We start from the raw sequence: 20365 nt of genomic DNA on the forward strand, positions 1-20365 counted from the left end.
CTTTCAATTTTTCCCCTTTTTTTGTTCCTCAATCAAAAGAAATACAAAGGCAAACCCTGACAAGTAGCTTCCTAGAAAACAAGTTCCCTGCTTATCAGTAAAGCAGAAGAATTTTTCTCCCTGCTCAGTTACACTAAAAACTTCACTCTAAATGGTCAAACATTTTAGCCATGGGGAAAAAGCACAATGATTAACTGTCGAGGAAAAAATTGACATTTTAAACAATTTTTGACAATTTAACCATGATGAGTCAAAGAAATACTGCACAACAGATAAACATTCTCAGCCAGTAATTTGTAAGTTATTACAAACTCGTGATGAGATTGAAAACAAAGTGAAGCCAAAAGAAAATTTAAACAACAAGCGAAACTGCTGGAAAAGATGGTGAAGTTGAAACTGTTTTTTGTGAATGTCAGGGAAAAGGATGTGCGAGTAAACCATACCTGCCAACTCTTCCAGATTTCCCGGAAGTTTTACGGATTTTCATGTCCTTTTCGGTTTTTCTGATTATGAGGAAAATCTTCCGGATTTTTCATGTTTTGTAGGAAAAAATAGTATCTTGCCACTTTTGGCGCTAACAATACTTTTGCGAAATGAGGCACCACGATTTAGGCCAAGTAGCAAGGAGAGGTTGCCGTAGGAGAATTGCACGAGAAGATGTAATGCAGATTATGACGCCACTCAGTGATACAGAACATGACTTTACCGGGATCCAGTCAAAGCGAGCGTCGCGACGGGCAACTAGGGGAACGACTTTGGAACCGTTTATCATTTTCTCTTTCCCTCAGATTGTGCCGTTTTTGCTTCGTTCTATTTTTAAGATGAGTAAACATTATTCCCAAAAGCAATACAAGTAATTTTTACTAAACGAAAGTTAGTTCAATTGATATGAAATTCATAACTAATTTCATATTGTTAAATGTAAAGAGGTTAGGTGCCCTGTTTGGTTATATTAAGAGTTATTTTGCTCTTAATTATTTAATTAACTTTGAAGAAATTAGGTACAATTATGAATGCTAAACATTCCTTAACAATTTTCATAAAATCTTCATGAAACCGAAAAAGTCTGGTTTAAAACAATAAAAACTATTTTTTTCAAAAAAAATAAAAAAAAACGGTTTTTTTACTAACCTTGATTTGCAGTTTTAAAATTAAATGCTTCTTAATTGCACAAAATCATCATTTTTTGTCACCTGTATTCTTTTCGGTTACTGTTATCAAACTATATTTGTCCCAATGTGATCACATTAAGTAGTGCCTACAGTATTAATTAAGAAAAAAAGAGCTTAGTAAGAATTTCAGGAGAAACAAATTTTAAAAAGGTATGAGCAATTGATTTATTACATCCCAGAAAATAAGGTACCAATCTTCGAATGTATTTTATAAAAATATAAGATGTACTTTGTATATATGTTTTATTTATTTATTTAATTTTCAAGAAAATCGGTACTTAACTGCAGTTTAGAAAGCTGGAATTCTGCATCTTCTAAATGATTCATATTTTCTTGCCAGGAGTCTCATTAACAGCTTCTTTAAGTTCCTCATCACTACACTAATTTTGTTGCACTCAAGCAGAGCTTGGAAGAGGTTTTTTCATCAGGTTTCGAAAATAGCGATGTAGATCAGCAGTGGACATAGTTTAAGGAAAAACTGGCAAACACGGTTAGGGATTATGTTCCATTTAGAAGAAAAGGTGTTAGTACTAAAATTTAGCCCATGTGGTTCTCCAGGGAGATTAAAGAAGCTCTAAATTATAAGCAAGCGGCTTTTCGTCAGTTTAAGAAAACTGGTCAGAGTGCAGATAGGCTCCAGTATTGTAAGGCAAGACGAAATTTTAAGTATTTGGTATGGATTTCAGAAAAGGGAATTGGAGCAAAGGCTAGCAGATAACATTGATGGGAATATTAAAAGATTTTTTGCTTACGCTAATTCTGGAAAAGCTCGAAATAGTCAAATTGGGCCATTGGTTGATGAACATGGAAATTTAATCCAAAACGATATAGATATTGCAAATGTTCTAAATAACTTTTTTTCTAGTGTTTTAAACGATAACTGTATCTCAACAGTTGACACTAGCAAGACACAAGCTAATATGCAGCTTGAGGATTTTGTGTTTTCCAGGGAGGAGGTTCTATTTCATTGGAAAAAAATTAAAGCAATTAAAGCTCCAGGACCAGATAATGTATAGCCAAAAATTTTAGTTGAATGTGCAGAGGAATTAGTGGATGCTTTTTTAAATATTTCAATGCTTCTTATAACTCAGGAACAGTGCCAGAGGACTGGAAACTGGCTAACATAACGCGGCTCTTCAAGAAAGGGTCTAAAGGTAGTGCTGGGAATTATGGACCTATAAGTCTGACTTCAGTAATTTGTAAGAATTTCGAAACTTTGATCAAAATTAATATTATGAATTTCTTAGAGACTAATAGTCTGTTGACTAGTTTACAGTTTGGGTTCAGGAAAGGTAAATCATGTGCTACCAATTTATTGCATTCGTACGACAAGGTTACCTTGGCTTTAGATCACCAAAAGTGTGTGGATGTTGTTTATATTGATTTTCAGAAAGCTTTTTATAAGGTACCGCATGTTGCTATGGGAATAGGAGGAAAAACTTTACTTTGGTTTAGAAATTGGTTGACTGGAAGGAAATAAAGAATTGTTGTGAGGGGAAATCATTCTAAATGGAGTAATGTTTTAAGCAGGGTTCCTCAGGATTCAGTTTTAGGGCCTCTCTTGCTTATTATTTTTATGAATGACATCAATGAGAATATTTCTGGGAGCATGAATTGTTTTGCTGATGATGTAAAAGTTATGGGGATTGTAGAAAATGAAGAACAAGTAAAACAGCTTCATGAGGATTGAAATTACATTACTAAGTGGGCGGATAAGTGGGATATGGCAGTTAATGTAGGGAAGTGTCAAGTGCTACACTTAGGTCATGGAAATAAGCATATGAGGTATTGTTTACAGGGTTCAATCATTAGTCAGGCAGACAATTTTATAGATCTGGGTATCTTAATAAATCAGGACTTCAAGTTTAGTCAACAGTGCGACATTGCAAGTAACAAAGTCAACAGAATGCTTGGGTTTATCAATAGATCTATTTCAAACAAATCTGAGAAGGTTCTTCTGCCTTTATATAGGAGTTTAGTAGGATCCCATTTGGAGTATGTTGAGCAGTTTTGGTTGCCTTATCTGAGGAAAGATATTTGTGCATTAGAAAGGGTTCAAAGAAGGGTAACTAGACTATTAAGGGGATTTTCAGATTTAGATTATGATACCAGACTTAATAGGCTTAATATGTATAGCGCTATTCCAACCTTAGGCTAACCTAGAAATAAGGAAAAACTACTACATTAGTAGGGTTTTGTGAGCACTTGGAACAGCTTACCAGAAGAGGTGGTAATGGGTGGTAATGAGCAAGGGGGTGGATAGCTTTAAGAGAGCCATTGATCTTCATTGGGGACTAAGAAATTGACTAGAACCATCCTAGCTGGGCCAAGAGCCTATTGCAGTTCGTCACATTTGTATTTAAGTGTTCTATTTCTGAACGAAGGTGGTGTATATTTTTGCATGAAAGTCGATATACAGCCAACCCTCGTTTAATTTGTGTCGGCCTCTGATGCAATAAGTGAATTATTGCGAAATAGGTTTCTTTATTTATTAAGGAAATGCTTTCCTACTTAGAGCATAGAAAACTTATTAAATGCATTTTTTAAGTAATTAGTAGTATGAACATTAAATGAGATTCTTTAGCCACCATTACACTTATATTATCCAATATTATTGCACAAAATATGTGAAAATAACCTTATTAGACATAATTATAGATATTGTATTTTCACATTGTTGTTATTGTGCATTAACTGCTCACATCAAGGGCGTGCACAGAAATTTTGGGGCCCGTCACAAATGTTTTTTACAGGCCCCATCCCATATTGTTAACCCCTATGTCCTTACATATACAGTGAAGCACCCTTTATATATTTCTCTTTTATATGTTTTTATCAATTATACGTTTTTAATATTGTCCCTACAGAGTTTATTACATATTAACGCATACCTATTGTAGGTTTTTTTCATTTTTACGCTTTTTAACATACAGTCCCTTCAGAAACGTATAAGCGGTGCTTCACAGTATTTCACTTCTTATTTTAAAATTCTTGAGCCCCCTTCAGGCTCGGACCTGGCCCAGCAGGTGTCACTTCCACCTAGTGATGTGCCGGATCGTTAAAAAAGTAGATCCGCAGATACGGATCTCAATTTTTTTTTTACCCAATTCAACTATCCAAGTGTAAAATTTGTTACGGAAGGTATTCCCCTCAGAATAATGACTATGAAATTTCAACCAATCACGCGTATAAAGGCTTGGAATTGCATTTAAAATTTACTTAACAAGATTATAGCTCCTACTGTATATAAGTTGGAAGCTTCAAATAAATATCAAACACAGAAAACTTCGTTCTTTCAATTCAGGCCAACATTTTTAACGTATGGGTGAATTTTTACTACCATAATTGTGAAAAACGTTGTCATTTTTTAATTAATATTTCCAGTAATTAAAGTTCTACAAAAACGAAGCCAAGCTAAGAACACTTTCGATCAAGTCACCTTTTGAACGAAAAATGAACTATCAAAATCAGTTCATCTGTTTAGGAGCTACGATGCCACAAAAAGACACACTGATACACACTTTTAAAACTTATTTCCCCTTCATTTTTGCATTTGGGGGGGGGGGTGTACAAATTGGCTTCTGAAATGATACCTTATAATTCAAATAGAGAATAAAACCTAATTTAAATGGAATTTAAGAGTCTTTTATTCAAATATTTAAAATTCTTTAGAATAGAAATGATCCGTTTAAGATCCATCAAAACAGTAACGGATACGGATACAGATCTTTATTTTCCCTCGGATATCCACGGATACGGATATCCGGAACATCACTACTTCCACCCCCCTGGCTCACACTACAGTGTTCTTATGTTTTTACACACTATCACTTTTCTATAAAACTCACAATGATGAAAATGATGATAAGATAAATGTAAATGAGTGACAATATTTCTCCTTCCTGGCCTCTGCATTATTTCCCTAGTGAATGTAATGCTCGAAAAGCAAGTTGAAAGCAATTTACAAATACATCTGTCGTCTTTCAATAATGTAGTGATATAATACATTCCCCAGTAAGTGTTTAACAGTTGAAAGTAGATAGCAAAACTTGACATTTTCTGAAGCATTTTTATAAATCCGCCCCCTCTCCCTCAACTGACTCTACTATAGCCCCTAAGAAGAACTTGTTTTATTTAAAATCAATGTCATGTTAGTTTTTTTTTTTTTTTTTTGAGGAAAGAGTTGACTTGAGGCCAGTGTGAAAGCTAATAAATGAATTTGAAGTGAAAGAAAGAACCACAAAACTGCAATAGTTGAAGCCCGAAGTGGGTGGGAAGGCTGTGTTTTCTTTCTTCTTGTTGTGAGATAAATATGGCGTTCTGTATTTTCAGACTGAGAAAATTTCTACGTGTCTGGTTCAGGTCTTTGTGAAAAGATCCTTCTTTTTATGGTCGTTGTACCAAATGTGAAATAATATGTTAATGGAAAATATTGCCTTTTTTTGTTGCTGGCTTTTTCAGTAATTAATAGTCTTAATTTGCTTTTTTTAGTATAAATAAATTCAGTTAAATTACAGATTCTTTTTGTCCCTAGTGGAGTGTTAATGTGGCTCGCATAACTGAAGTACCTTGTGTGTCGGCTTTACCTAACAATTTGGTTCAAAGAAAAGTTTTAAGACCTTTTCGTTATCAAACTGGTGGAACAATTCTGGTAAATATATAATATTTTTTCTCTATTGCATTCTATATTATACTGTATTTGTTTAATATGTTCATATATTCTCTCTTCAGAGGTAAAAGTTTTTAAACTAGGCAAGTGTTTGAACTATATTTTGGTGACAGTGACTATGTTTTTGAATGATGGTATTTGTTCATTTTTTAAGAAGTTTTCTAAATTGCATGCTCTGTGATATTATACTAGATTCAAGTGGTAGAAGGATTAAAAAAATATATAATCCTGCATAATTGTTAGAATACCATCGGCGCCCATATTGAAGGGGGGGGGGCAAGTGGGAACTCAAGCCCCCCCCCCAGAACTTAACTTTACCTTGTTTTTAGTACTTTTTTCTTTGCAAAAATGTAACATTTCTTCTCCAGCCGTTAATATATAAGTTATTAAAAATATCAAACTTTAATAACTCTAATATGTACTGAAATTGGTGTCCGTGGGGAAAATATCCTGCTAAACCAAGAGGAAAATATCTGAGCCCCCCCCTACCTACCTCCTTAAAATTTTGCATATGGACGCCCATGGAGTTTACCATTTTTGTGTCTGAAATAATATTTTAATATTGATATACATTTAGATCAAACCCATGTCTTTCTGAGCATCCATAAGAGTATTATAGTGGAAAACCCATATAATGCATATCTTGGGACGAGAATTTTGGATATATAGCTTTGAGCATTATATATATCAAATCAAATTTATAAAATAATATTCTTAATTGTTCCTGAGAATGAGTTTTTACTACATTAAGTACTAAGCTGGAAATTGTGCAATTTAATTAGCTCTCAAAAATGTGTGAGCTTCAGAATCAAAAATGCATTACCATAAAATTGGCTAGCTTTATGGTTTTCATAGCAGACATCAAAGACAATCTGTGCAGGTCCGGATCTGCTTTGAAATTAAAACAAAAAAAAAATGAAAAAACTAGCACTAAGACTTATTAACATTGCAAATATGCACTGCTGGTCCCTAAGAAGAGGCCCTACAGATTTTGTTACAGGATGGCTCAAACTTTATAGATCCAGCCCCGAATCTGGCACTTAACCTTTAGGCTACGGCAACTATACAATTATCTTTTCCCTCTCCCTACGGCTCAAAGCTTTCTTAGTTCCTTCCCCCCGAATAGGACAGTCTAAGAGGACAGCATAAAGGGGGCGATGTCCACTTCGACCGTTGAGCTCTCCGCAATACAGGGTTACTATAGTGGGACACTATACTTGGCTAGTCATCACTTATTCAATGGTTTGAAAATATTTTTTTTCCCTCCTTGTTCCTTATGAGGTTCTCTAGGTTTAGATTTTCTGTAAGTATATTTGGTTCAGTTTTAAAATTGAAATCACTGAAATAACGCTTCTCATCTAACCTAAGGCTAACGACAACAAAATAATAAATATCAAACTCTATTTGTGAGGTAGACCACTGGATTCAATAAATGCCAGATGTCCTTATCTATGCGCTAAAATGCGGAGGTAAATAGCGTTCAACTGAGACCAAAGCCATTGTAAATACAATGTAGAATACCTTAGATTCAAGGGAGGCAACTTTGCTTTTCAGCTTGGCTATTCAGAAAAATGATGACACTAATACGTGTGTCCAAGAAAGAATCCACAATAATAGCGAACAATTCCTTGCTTTGCTTTTCTGAGCAGGTGCAAGCGGAATATGCTTGAACACCGCATTCATTTACATAAAGAACGTTAGCGCTTATCTATCTTTTAGAGCATGCAGGGCACCCTTTTTTGTATATGAAGCTGGCGTTTCAAAGTCAATCACTGTCGAGTGAGATAATATGGAGAGACAGCCTACAAATCCCCTGATATCCCCATTCACTCTTTCTTCTAATTGTGGTTGAAATACCTCTAGTAATTGTTGAAGGATTAAGTTCCGCTCCCTTCACAATGCACAAGAAAAATATCTGGGCAAATTTGTTTTAGATTCCAAGTCTTTCCTCTTTTCAACATTTCCTATTTATGTACTATCTTTATAATACATTTTCACTACCCAGTACGTTGTTATTTGTGAGTAAGAGAAGATAAGTAAAAAAAAAATTCGCATGAGTAAACAGAAAACCAACCTCTTTCTTCCATTTTTTACTGGCATAAACAGTTCCAAATGTAAGAATTAATTAACAGAAAAAAAAAATAAACAGACATTAGACTCTCATTGAAAACTGAGTAAGATATATCAGGTGCTCTTATAAATCTTTTCACTTAACCTCTTTTTTTTTTGCGCAAGGAAGAAAGAGGAGCAACCGACTTTGACTTAAAAATTAACATTTTAAGCCCCTTAAATACAAACAGGGGGAAAACTGAATGCACAAATTTATACTTTATTAACTGCTTTATAAGGCCATAACGTTTAAGAATTCCTAAGTTGAACCATAAAATTAAAAAATTCAGCGAAAAAAAAAAAAAAACCTCGTAAACGTGCCCCTGTGTACCATACTTATTTTGTTTCATTCAGCATATCCTTAGTCCTTTTGACTTTCTACTGAAATAATATTTGCTATAGACAAAATATCAAGGAAATACATTTATATTTTCTAAAATATCAAAATTAAGTTTTTATGCTTTTCACTCAATAAGTGAACAATTAGATAGATTTTGAGGCGTAGCGAAGGGGGGGGGGATAAAAACACCCCTCAGAGCCCTTGATTTTAACATTCTTGCCATCCCTAGTGCAATAACTTTTACATATGAAAAGGCTCGTTTTGAACAGAAAACCCCCTCCAGAAGATAATTCTGGCTGTGCTAGTGACTCTTTTTATTTAAAAAAAAAAAAAAAAAAAAAAAAAAAGAGCATTTAGTCTAACTTTCAATTTTCAAACCAAAAGATTCACGACACAGATTCTTAATTGGACCTCTCTTTCAAATTTATTGATTTTAGAATGTTTTCCATGTTTTGTTGAAACGGTATTACAAATAATTTTCAGTTAAAATGTAAATAAAGAAATAAATGAAACGTGGCAAATCGCAAATTGATAAGTTGTTTCTTATTCAGCATGATATTCATTTTCGAAAAGTTAGCAAAATAAGATATGCTTTTCAAGTGTTTAATTATTTTTATAAAACCATAACAAAAGAAATATTTTGGAGAATGATGTTTCTTGCGCTCTGCTCCCTAAATATCTACACTGCTTAAACTAAATAGGTGTTTTGTACTCAGTAAAATATGCTGTTATTAATTATAGGAAGCCTTACTATTGGGTTATTAAACAGAAAAAGGCTATCAAAAATTTTTCTTTCCTTCAAGTATTTTACTTCTGCTTAACTTTCTCCCCTCTTTTTCGAAACTTCGCCACACATTCCTTCACTGGGAACAAAACTATGCCAAACGCCTCTGATTGACAGACCCCCAAAAGGGGTGTAGTGCGTTTCATTCATTTTCTCCCTGCGTAGGCGTGTGTGAAAGGATTATCAACTGCGGGAAGTAACTGGAGGGGGAAGGGAAGGACTGGTACAGACGTTGTACCACAGCCGTAGGAAGAGAGCACTTTTTGTCGGTACAGCATATGTACCGCCGTTGGCTAAAGGTTAATTACTTTGAACACAATTTTTCATTAAAATCTTTGAATTAGTGTGGAAAAATGAAAAACAGTTTCATAATTCAATGAACGAAGAATGTTGTTGTGTTTGTAATGAAGAAAATGGTGCTTGTTTAACTACAGTTAAATCTCAATAGTTCGAAGTCCCGAGGGGCCGGCTAAAACGTTCGAGTTATTGGTAGTTCCGAGTTATGGGAAGTTTCCACAACAGCCTCAAGAGTTTGGGACCCAATGAAAACTTCCAGATAAAGGAATATTCAAGTTATAAGCTTCGAGTTATTTAGATTAGACTGTATGCAACTTATTGCTTACTCCTAAAAAGTTGTGTGGTTATTCAAATGTATTCTATTGTGATGTTATTTACTTTAATATAACAAGTTTCTCTCTCTCTCTTTCTTATCATTACTATTTATTGCTATTGCGTTAGTACCGAACTAATATTCAAATGCCATTTTAAATGATGTATTTTTATCATAAATTTCCAGATTTTATTTTGTATATTTACCATGAGTTTATTCTGTAGTTTTATTACTTCAACAGGCTGGCAAATTGGCTCTTGAAAAAGGATGGGCCCTAAATCTTGGCGGTGGCTTCCATCACTGCTCTGCTGAACAAGGAGGTGGCTTTTGTGCCTATGCAGATATAACATTATCCATCAAATTTCTTTTCAAGCATTTTGACATCACCAAAGTGATGATTGTTGATCTGGATGCCCATCAGGTCAGACATTATTGGTTGAAGCATGCATTCTTTCTGTATTTGCAGTATATAATTCACGTTTTGCAAAGTGAGGTTTTAGCTTTTCTTCTTATACTAGAAAGTCGCCCGTCATGGTATGATGGGTGAAAATTGTTTCTACATTTCAACGAAGCAATTGCCTGTTTGGTGAGAGTTTGATAGTTGAAATTTTAACCCTAACACCAGTGGATTAACCCAAATCTCCAGTAGATATCATCAATTTGCATCTCCAGAACTCGAATATGCTATGATTTACAATACTACCGAAAAAGGTAAAACATTCCATTCCACGTGTTTTTGGGGTAAATCACAGGCTTCAGATGGTTTATAGTGTAATGTAATTTCAGAACAATAGAAAAGAAGCTTTCGCTGTTGTAAAACATGGGTTCATGAAAGTTATAATAAGTGATTGGGAGGCTGTGTTGGAAGGATTTATAATATGGGTTCCTAAAGTGGATGCCACAGTGAAAATTGAAAAGATCTCGCCTAATCTACTTTTCGTAAAAGTTTCAGACAAATTCAGAATTTTTATTTTAGCACCACACTCAAAACTAACTGAGCTGTGCTGTGTACAACTCGAAAATAATGAAAAAATTCAATTCGTCAAAGGGTGCCCCAACTCGGAAAAGTTGGGAACCCCTAATTTATACTGACTCCCCATGATCGATAGTGGTTTGTGTAAATCATAAAGTATCAAGTAATATAAAACTTATTGACTTAAATAATTACACTAAAATAGTTCAAACTAAAACTTATATCAATCATTAAGTCATATATTAACAATTTTCAAATATTATCTTCAAATCCGGACTTTTTTTCCAGTCCTAACATCAATCCGGGCGAAGGTAAGAAAACTTTACCTCTAGTAACTATATGTGTTATTGGTATTAAATTTGAGTTCAAGTAATGAAACCTCTTGCAAATCTTTTGTTGTTACACGTAGGACTTTTCTGTGACTATTTATTATTTTTTATTGGCCATTGATCTTCACTGGGGATTGTAAATTGACTAGGACCAGTCTAGCTGGTCGTCACTTTTGTATTTGTATTTGTATATATATTTTTTAATGTGGCTGCTACGATTTATTTGCTGTATTTATAGGGAAATGGCCATGAAAGAGACTTTATGGGGGATGAACAAGTTTATATTTTAGATGTATATAACAAAGGTATCTACCCTCATGATGAATATGCTAAAGGTAAATTTTATATTGCTTCTATAAAAAAAAGATAAAAAGTCTGAGATCTTTACAAAAGTCTTAAATAAAATTGTAATGACAGTGTAGCATAGTTTCCAACTCACCAAATTTGTTCAGAAGACTCTGGAGTTTTGATGCCTTCTCCTGAGCTTCCCTAAAAAAGTAAACATCTCCCAAAATTTCATAAAACAGCAAAATTCCTTATAAAAGAGATTTTTCAGTGATTAGAATTTTGGGAAAAATCTCACATTAAAACGATCACAATCGTCAAAACTAACCATTTTATAGTATGAAAATTGTATACGTCAATCATTTAAAAAATATGTTGATTTCATTTTCCTTCTTTTGAATATTTTTATTTCCAAAAAATAGCATTAAAATGCTATAAATTTTTCTTCAATTTTTGCCAGAGAATATTTTGCTGACGAATATTTATCATTCATTACTTATAAGAAATAAAGAACTTATGCTTATTTTAAAACATTTTTTTCAAACCCTGAACATGTAGTTTTTGAAAAGTATAATTTCAATCTCTGAATTTCAGTCATATACAAGGTAAAATTTAAGAAATCCTTACTTATGTTTTAAACGTTTCTTGTGCACTCAAATTTTTGTAGTTAAATCCAATCATATGAAGTCTCCCTAATTTTGCACGTAAGTCTACCTAATTTTCAGCTTTTAATGTAAGCAGCTATGATGTAGTGTTCTGAATTTAATATATTTTATATGAAATAGCAAAGTTTTTACAGACTATTTCTTCGTTTGCCTGCGTTTTACTTCCAACTGCCGAAAAAAATAAAAAATAAGAGCAATTATTAAGTTAGTTTTGCTAATAAATTTAACAAATTAATTTCAAGGCTGGACTTAAACAGGCATTTATTTGAGTTTTGGGCATTAAATTTTTCAAATAATGCAGGTTTTCGAGCTTTATTTAATTCAAGTTAAGTCATCAGTTTAAAAGCATTTTTTTTTAATTTTTTTTTTTTTTTACTAGTTTAAAATTGTTTTTACATTCGAGCATACAAACTTGCAATATTTAGAACAGATAATAGAAAAAAAACTTTTCTCTCTTTTTGTGCAATGCATCTATATTTTTGATTAAAACAAAAGTCAGCACTTTTTTTTTTTTTTTAATAAGGACAGGTAACAGCTAACTATGTTTTAAATTTTCAGAAGTTTCACCTCAAATAAATTTCAAAATGAAAAAACTTTAAAATAAAATATAAAATCTGTTTTTTAATTCTAAAGGCTATTACTATAAGTTTGGTTCACACTAAAAAGAATGAAGTAAAATAAGCATATGATTTCTCGATTACAGCTCCCAAAAGTTGCAGTTGATGTTAATATCTTTACATTTAGGATAATTCTAATGCAGCTAATGAAATTTAAATTGAAAATATGAGAGAAGAAATAGGAGGTATACAGCTTTGTGCGAATAGCCTTTACTATACTGCCTAACATTTCTTCTTGCTTCAATTTTTAATTAAAAAATTTATTGGCTGCTTTAGAATTAACCTAAATATAAAAATATTAAGATCATCTGCATTTTTTGAGAGCTCTAATAGAGTTGTTTTGAGTTCTGTAAATTTTTAAATTAAAAATTTAGGAAAGAAGAAATATAGGTGGTATATCAAAAGTTATTCATACAAAGCTGTACCTCCTATTTCTTCTCTCATATTTTTAAATTAAATTTCTTTGGCTGTGTTAGAATTATCCTAAATGTAAAAATATTAAGATCAACTGCAATTTTTGAGTGCTGTAATCGAGAAATAATATACTTATTTTATTTCATTCTTTTTAGTGCAAACCTGCAAACCAGTTATGATTTGTATCTAAACTACGTTCTCGTAGTAGCAAAAGAAATGAAAATGAAAATTTCAAAATGGATTGAAATGTTGTGTATTAAACCCAATTTTATCAGCCATAGTATTCTGTGATGAAATTTTTATGATCTGCATAGAATGTCATTTACTTAGTTAATATTTTATATGCAGTCAATTTGCAATAACTTGGAAGTCCAATAACTCAAATATTTCTATAACTCAAAGATTTTATCAAGTCCTGATCCCTGTGTCTTTAATTCCATGCTAATTCGAAATATCTCAAAGTTAACTTCCTTTAACTCAAAGTTTTTTCAAAGATGATTTGAAAGTTATTTTGAAAGAATGAAAAAAAAAAAAAAGGAAGAAAGGAAAAAAAATATAATTCAAGTGACTATGAGAGAAAAATTCATTAACCTTTATTTGCAATTCCTGCACAATAGGCCTCTAAAGCAAGGACAACACCTGTTGAGCCAATGTGCGATAAAGGAGTCACACCGTGCAGAAATGTGTATAGCTTGCTTTCTTTTGTTGTACTGTACTGTTTACACTTAGACACAGGGTTGTTTGGTTTAAACCAACCATGGTTTAAAGCAAGTGCTTTTCATCAAAAATAACATGTGGTTTTCTTTCTTTTTTTTTTTGAAAAATTTCATTGTTTTCCCCCAAATGTTTTCATAAATTTTACATATTGCTGCAAAGACTAAAATTTATTTAATGAAAAGTAAATAGCAAAGCTTTATAAATAAATTATAGATTCAATAAATTTAAAAACATGTTTTTTAAAGTAAGGCAAGTTTGATAAATAGTTTTTATTTTGTTTTTTCTTTTTTTTTAAATCTTTGCAGCTTTCCTATTAGGTACATAAATATACAAGGCAAACCAACTAGGTTTTTCTAAAGTTACATGGGGGAAAAATTATAAAAGAAGCTCTTTTATGTCTACAATGGAAAACATAATGATTTTCTTAAAACCTACTTGTCCTATTTCTATACTTGTTGTCACTGATACATTAGTTAAATAAATTACATGATTTGAAACATTTTTTTAAAAAAAATCTTCATACAAAATATGTGTTGATCTTTTGATTTTTAAAGCTGTATAATGTACATCAGACTTGTGATTCAGTTGTAGATACTGCAAAATACTTTCCATGTTTAAAAATGCATGATTTTAATTTTACTTTTATTTTTTTATCTACACTCAGGAACATTGAAAATAGCGCCCCAAAAAGGAAGCATTGGATTGAAGTGAAATATACATGAAAATGCGGGTGAGAGAGACACTTGATCCAAAAATCCAGGCAATTAAACAAATACAAGCTAAGAAACGAGATAAATACAATTCTACGTCAATAGTGCGTTGGACCCCCTTTTGCTGCAATGCATGCCGTAATACGAACACGAACCGGCATTGAGCTAATTAAACGTCTGATGTGCTCCTGAGGCAGATGGACGCTCAAATTTTGAACAGCAATTTCTAAATCTTGCACAGAGACACATGGCAGCATTTGGTGTTTCAGCTCATCACATACATGCTCTGTAGGGGACAAGTTGGGGGAGCAGGCTGGCCATGGAAGAGTCTCAAAAGGATATAAGAAGTCTTAAGCAACTCTAGCTGTATGCGGGCGAGCATTATCTTACTAGAAAATTGCCCCTGGGGGAACATTTAGGAATGGTCCTACATGTGGTTGCAGATGTCATTAAAATAATACTGACCCGTTATGATTCTATGTAGCACAGCTAGGGTGGATCGACAATCATAGGCTAAGGCCCCCCAGAACATTATGCTCGCTGTTCGGGCAATGTGTAGTGCGGTTAAATGAGTTGACTGGTACCTTTCTCCAGGGCACCTCCACATCCATTTGCGCTTATCATCTGACCTCAAAACAAGCCAGGATTTATCACTCAACACCAACTTTTGCCAATCAAGGACATCCTACATCGCTCTGGCTCTGCACCATTGTAGACGGAGTTGCCTATGCTTCGGTGGAAAAGGGAGTACACGAAAAGGGCATTTGGACTGCAGATTCAGTGCCCCAAGACGTTTAAAAATGGTTCGAGGAACAACTGCTACCCTTACGTCTGCTTCTATGGTGAAACTAGTCACTGCGGGATTCACGAGTGCTTGTCTCACAATCCTTCAATTATCTCTCCTTGTCGACTTCCTGGTCGCTCCAGACCTGATTTTTTGCACGTGGGTACCATCTCGTGTCTACTGCCTAAAACAGTTTCTAACGAAACATTCCCAATGATCCACCTGAGCAGCAACACAGCTTGTCAACCAACCTGCAATTTTCATGCTTATGATCAAACCTCTCTCAAACTTGCTTAACTGTAAGAAACGCTTTCTAGTTAATCGACCTGGCATCCTTCACTTATTAAGGCTCTCCAACAATTGTGATGTAATCCTAACACTAATAAAACATTAATAAATCCCTAATTATGCACTGGTTTATATAGCACCTTTTTCCCGATTGCACCGATACTGTAAGGTAAACGGTCATGCGCATTGACACCACATTTGGATCATTTGCATATCAGATGTCACTCTTCTAATACGCAAAATTTCGCAATTGTACCTTTCTTCTTTCTTGGGGCACTATTTTCAATGTTCCTGAGTGTGTTAATAGATAGCTATGATTATGAGGAAATTAATTTGCAAGAATTTATTCCTCGATATTTTTAAATAATAATGTCTGAACTACCACAGTAAATTATGTCTTTGATTATTTATACAGAGACTCATTTACGTATTGTATTTTTTATAATAGTTAAAGATTTTCAAGCAATATTCTCCCATACAAATCTAAGTATGAGGAAATGAAATTGCAAGATTTTACTCCTAATTATTTAATTAATTATAAAGAAATTAGGTACAAATATGTATATTAAACATTCCTTCAAAATTAATTCATAAAAGCTTTATGATTTTCCTAAATTGAAATTGTTTTTCTTACAAAAAGTAATGAAAACCAAAACCCGGTTTAAACCCAAAAACCCGGTGTTTTTTTGGACTTTTTCAACAACAAAAAAAAAAGAACTTTTTATACCTCCTTGCTTAGACATGTTGGTGGACTACGAATCTCCTTTTAAGCTGTCAAGTTATCAACTCATTGTACCTTTATTCAAAGGCTGAACTAAGTTAAGATACGGCCCCCTTCGTTCTTTAATTTGATCATTTGCTGATAAGTTCCCGAGAGCGAGAGAGTTTTACTATTAAAGATGTCTCAGCGAAAGCTAAAAACCTTGGATTTAGAAAGTAAGGTAAATCTTATTTATGGCATTGAAAGGAATCCAACAATCAAAATGAAAGATATTGCATTGAAATATGAAATACTTTCAAATACTCTGTCAACAATATTAAAAGAAAACGAGAAACTTCAAAAGCGGTACAAATCTATGAATCCGAATTTGAAATGAGTGAAGATGTGCACCTTTCCTGAAGTAGAATCAGCTCTATTCAAGTGGTTTCAGCAGTATCGAAAACAAGACCATGCCATTCCTATAAGCGGGTCTTTGCGGTGTGAGAAAGCAATGAATTTTGCTGAACATAAAAAATTTCCACACCAGTGCTGAATTGCTGGAGAAGTTCAAGACCAGACACTACTTTGACTTCAGAACTCCACAGAGAAACTGTGCATATTGTGCTTAAAATCTTTTACGTTCTGTAATTTTGTCTGTTATATGCACAATGTTAAAATATTCGATGGTTTTTAATATTAAAATGTCCAAAACCAAAACTAGCGGTAAGTCGGAAGTTTTTTGTCAGTCCCTTCAGATTTGAGTTATTGCGAGTTGACTGTATTTATGTACAATGTAGTTTATATATTTATGTGCATTGATTTTTATTTTTTAAATCTGTGAGTTACATAAAAAATAATCTATTTAAATCATTAACTCAGGTGCAATAAAGAAAAAAGTAGAGCTGAGACATATGACAGAAGATGAAGAATATTTAGGAAAAGTCTCTAGGTAAGTGAAAAATTGTTTTGTAATAATATAAAATTATTGAATGAAGTTAAAAAAAAAAAAGAATAATAATAGTGTGTTTCCATTTGGAAATATTATTTGCATTTTAAAACTTTTCTGTGTCTTTTACTGTACAGGGTGATTCAAAAAGAGTGGTGGAGTTTCAAATGTGTGTATTAAGTGAAAATGTTACAACAATTTCCCCCCTACTTTAATCATTATAAAGATGTTAAATTTTGTCTGATGATTTGGAAAGTTTGTTTGCTTCAATTATTATCAATATTATTAATTATTTATATATTTCAGTAATATTCAGAGTTTCATTCTGTAAATTGAGATTTACAGAATGAAACTCTGAATATTACCAAACTTTACCCCCTCATAAAATTTTAAGTTTGGGGTGCCCCTGAATCCTGATCAACTTGTAATTAGAAAACTTCATTATTTGAAAGTATTTCATGCTTACTGCTTCCTAATACCTTTTATGTTTATAATAGTAGAATAAGAAATCTAATTTCCAAAGGTTTTGTTTCTTTGGGAAACAGTTTTGATAACAATAACAATTTTTGAAAAATTATGTTTTATTCATTTTAAGTCAAAGCACCCTTCTATTTGTCCATCAAATAGGAATCTCTCGGAAGCTTTGGAAGAATTTAATCCTCAACTGATTGTATACAATGCTGGAACAGACATCCTTAAAGGAGATCCTCTTGGATGCTTATCTATCACGCCTCAGGTATTGTGAATAAATTTTAAAGTCCGTTCAGTGTTCCCTGAAATACTCTTCATCTATCCAAATAGAAGTATTAAATATCACTGACTTGTGAAAAAAATATTCGAGGAAGCAGACGAATTGTGTAATAATATAAAAAATGAACAGGTAGCTATCAAAAGAGCATATTAGAAAATTTTATATCGAAAATGTAATATAGAAAACATTTTTTGGCATGTAAAATCTAATATTGATCTTAATATCAGAAGTGTGCAATTTTGTTATTGGTATTTGAGAATCAAACTCTATCTTGAGCTCGAGCTCGAGATCACTCTTGAGCAGATTCAATACAAATTTGTTCATTACTTATGTTACAGAACTAATGATCAAGATTTTTTAACTTATTCTTACTCTCATTTATGTAATATTTATAATGTTCTCACTCCTAAATCACGCCGTGAACTTTTGTGTCTTCTTTTTTTCTATAAGGTTCTACATAATTTAATCGACTGCTCTGATATCATTAATTCGATACAACTTGCTGTCCCAAGTAGGACTCTTAGAAGTCGTTCTTCTTTTTAAGAAAAATTTACCAGACGGAACTATATAATTTTTGTCTTTTCAAATTTCAAACTTTTTAACATTCATTATCGTGATTTTGATATTTTTAACTTGTCATTTTACATTTTAAGTCTTTATATTTTAATATTTTAAATGCATAATTTATTTTATTTTTTTTTAATATTATTGTTGCCACTGTAACTGGATTTTTTCTGTAGTGTGCAATACTTTTAATAAAAAAATAATAAAAAACATTAATTTAAAAAAAATATTTTCCCTTTTGCGATCGCAATTTTTGTGAAGGATTCGTTTTTGTTTTCGCAATGTTTGATAATTTTTGCTTCTACTCCTCCTGTACAATTCTGAATGACAATGCACTTAAATGGGGAGTTTGGATATTTTGAAAAAATTATATGAATGTAGGTTGTAAAACCAAAATTAAATATTCAAGTTTTGTTGGAGTGATATTCAATCATTTTACAAATATTTTATTGTTGCCTTTACTCTTTCTGTAATGGAAAAATCAAAATATGTTTTATCAACACTGAATGGATTTTCTTTTCTTTCTTTCTTTCTTTTTCTTTTGTGAATCAAATATGTGTCTGAATTCAATGATTTAATTTAATAGACTGTTGATCAACTTTCATTTCCCAACATTTTAGCAGACTGCAGTTTTATTTATTAGAAAATGTAGAGTTTTTATAAACTTTAACTTTTTATCAAAAAATTTAAGTTTTACACATAAAATAGATTTTTTTCAGATGTTGCTCTATTGTACTTGATTGAAGTCTTTTAAAGCAAACGAAAAAACTTTTCGTTTATACTGATGCTGATATTTTTACTTTTGGTTTTTGTTTTACTCTTAATTTCAAAGCAAAGTTATATTCTGTAATACAGTAAAAATGTTTTTGGTGTTGCAAAATACTTTTTTTTTTTGGCATAGCATATGATTTAATTGTATTCTCTGGTTTTAGGGGATTATACAAAGAGATGAAATTGTTTTTCGAGCTGCCGTCACGAGAAAAATTCCAATTGTTTTTGTTACAAGCGGTGGATATCAGAAATGCACTGCACGAATTATTGCAGATTCTATTATTAATTTGAAAAATAAGGGTATTCTTGTTTAATTTTATTTCTCTTGTTAATGAATGTAAGTGACATAACTCAAATGCAATTACATTACCTTTTTAAAAAATTTAATATATTTTTAATTTTACATAAATATATGAATGAATTGTACATAAAACTAAAAACTAAGGGACTGTCTATAAATGTTGTCACTTTGCCTCCTCCTACCTTTGTTACACTTCACTTTACACCTTCACCTCGCTACATTTTAACATTGGGTAAAATTCAGAATTTCATTCAGCAAATCGTATTGTTATAAAAAAAAATTTATTTCAACCAAAATGTGTGCTGTCACACTTCTTGTTGCACTCTCCTTCTCCTATGTCCCCATCTGTCAACTTAACACCCTCCCTTTCTCCCCCATAAAGCGTGGCATCATTTGTAAACAACCCATATAAGGAAAAGAGCTGATGAATGCAAATATGAAAAAAACGAGCAAAAAAAAGTCTGCTCTACGTTTAATCAAGCAAAAGGTTTATGTGTGTTTGTGGGTTAAAGTATTAGCCATCTGCGGGTCAGATGAAGCTGAAGATTGCGGATCTCAGAAGAGATGTAGATGGTAAAAGGAAAACGAATGTTTTTTCGTTGTTGAAAATAAGAGTTTGCATACGTTTTAGTGTGTTTTTTTTTCTATGAAATTTTGGCTAGCAGCATCCAGAACTATGCCCTAACCCCTTTGAGGACTTGTTCCCCATTTGTTTCAGTTTTAAGCAGAATTTTCAATTTATTACCATTTAATCTGAAATGTTTTTATTTAAAGCTAGATTGACAATTATATCTTGCCCAATATTATTTAAAGTTCTTTTTAAGTTCTAAAACATGACTCATTTTATACTTAACTGCTTGGATTAT

The 20365-nt window shown here is 32.4% G+C and overlaps 1 protein-coding gene across 1 annotated transcript in view; it reads left to right on the forward strand.

Annotated features, from left to right (window-relative positions):
* LOC129225914 (histone deacetylase 11-like) overlaps positions 1–19890 on the forward strand; it is a 28474-nt gene extending 8584 nt beyond the window's left edge. Inside the window, exons 4-9 of the mRNA XM_054860446.1 lie at positions 5707–5823; positions 9926–10105; positions 11225–11321; positions 17046–17115; positions 17740–17848; positions 19360–19890. Of these exons, the coding sequence (XP_054716421.1) occupies positions 5707–5823; positions 9926–10105; positions 11225–11321; positions 17046–17115; positions 17740–17848; positions 19360–19512 (726 nt within the window). The 3' untranslated portion in view covers positions 19513–19890. The remainder of the gene's footprint in view (positions 1–5706; positions 5824–9925; positions 10106–11224; positions 11322–17045; positions 17116–17739; positions 17849–19359) is intronic.
* Positions 19891–20365: the final 475 nt, after the last annotated feature.

This window comes from Uloborus diversus, chromosome 7 (assembly GCF_026930045.1).
Source record: "Uloborus diversus isolate 005 chromosome 7, Udiv.v.3.1, whole genome shotgun sequence".
NCBI lineage: Eukaryota > Metazoa > Arthropoda > Arachnida > Araneae > Uloboridae > Uloborus > Uloborus diversus.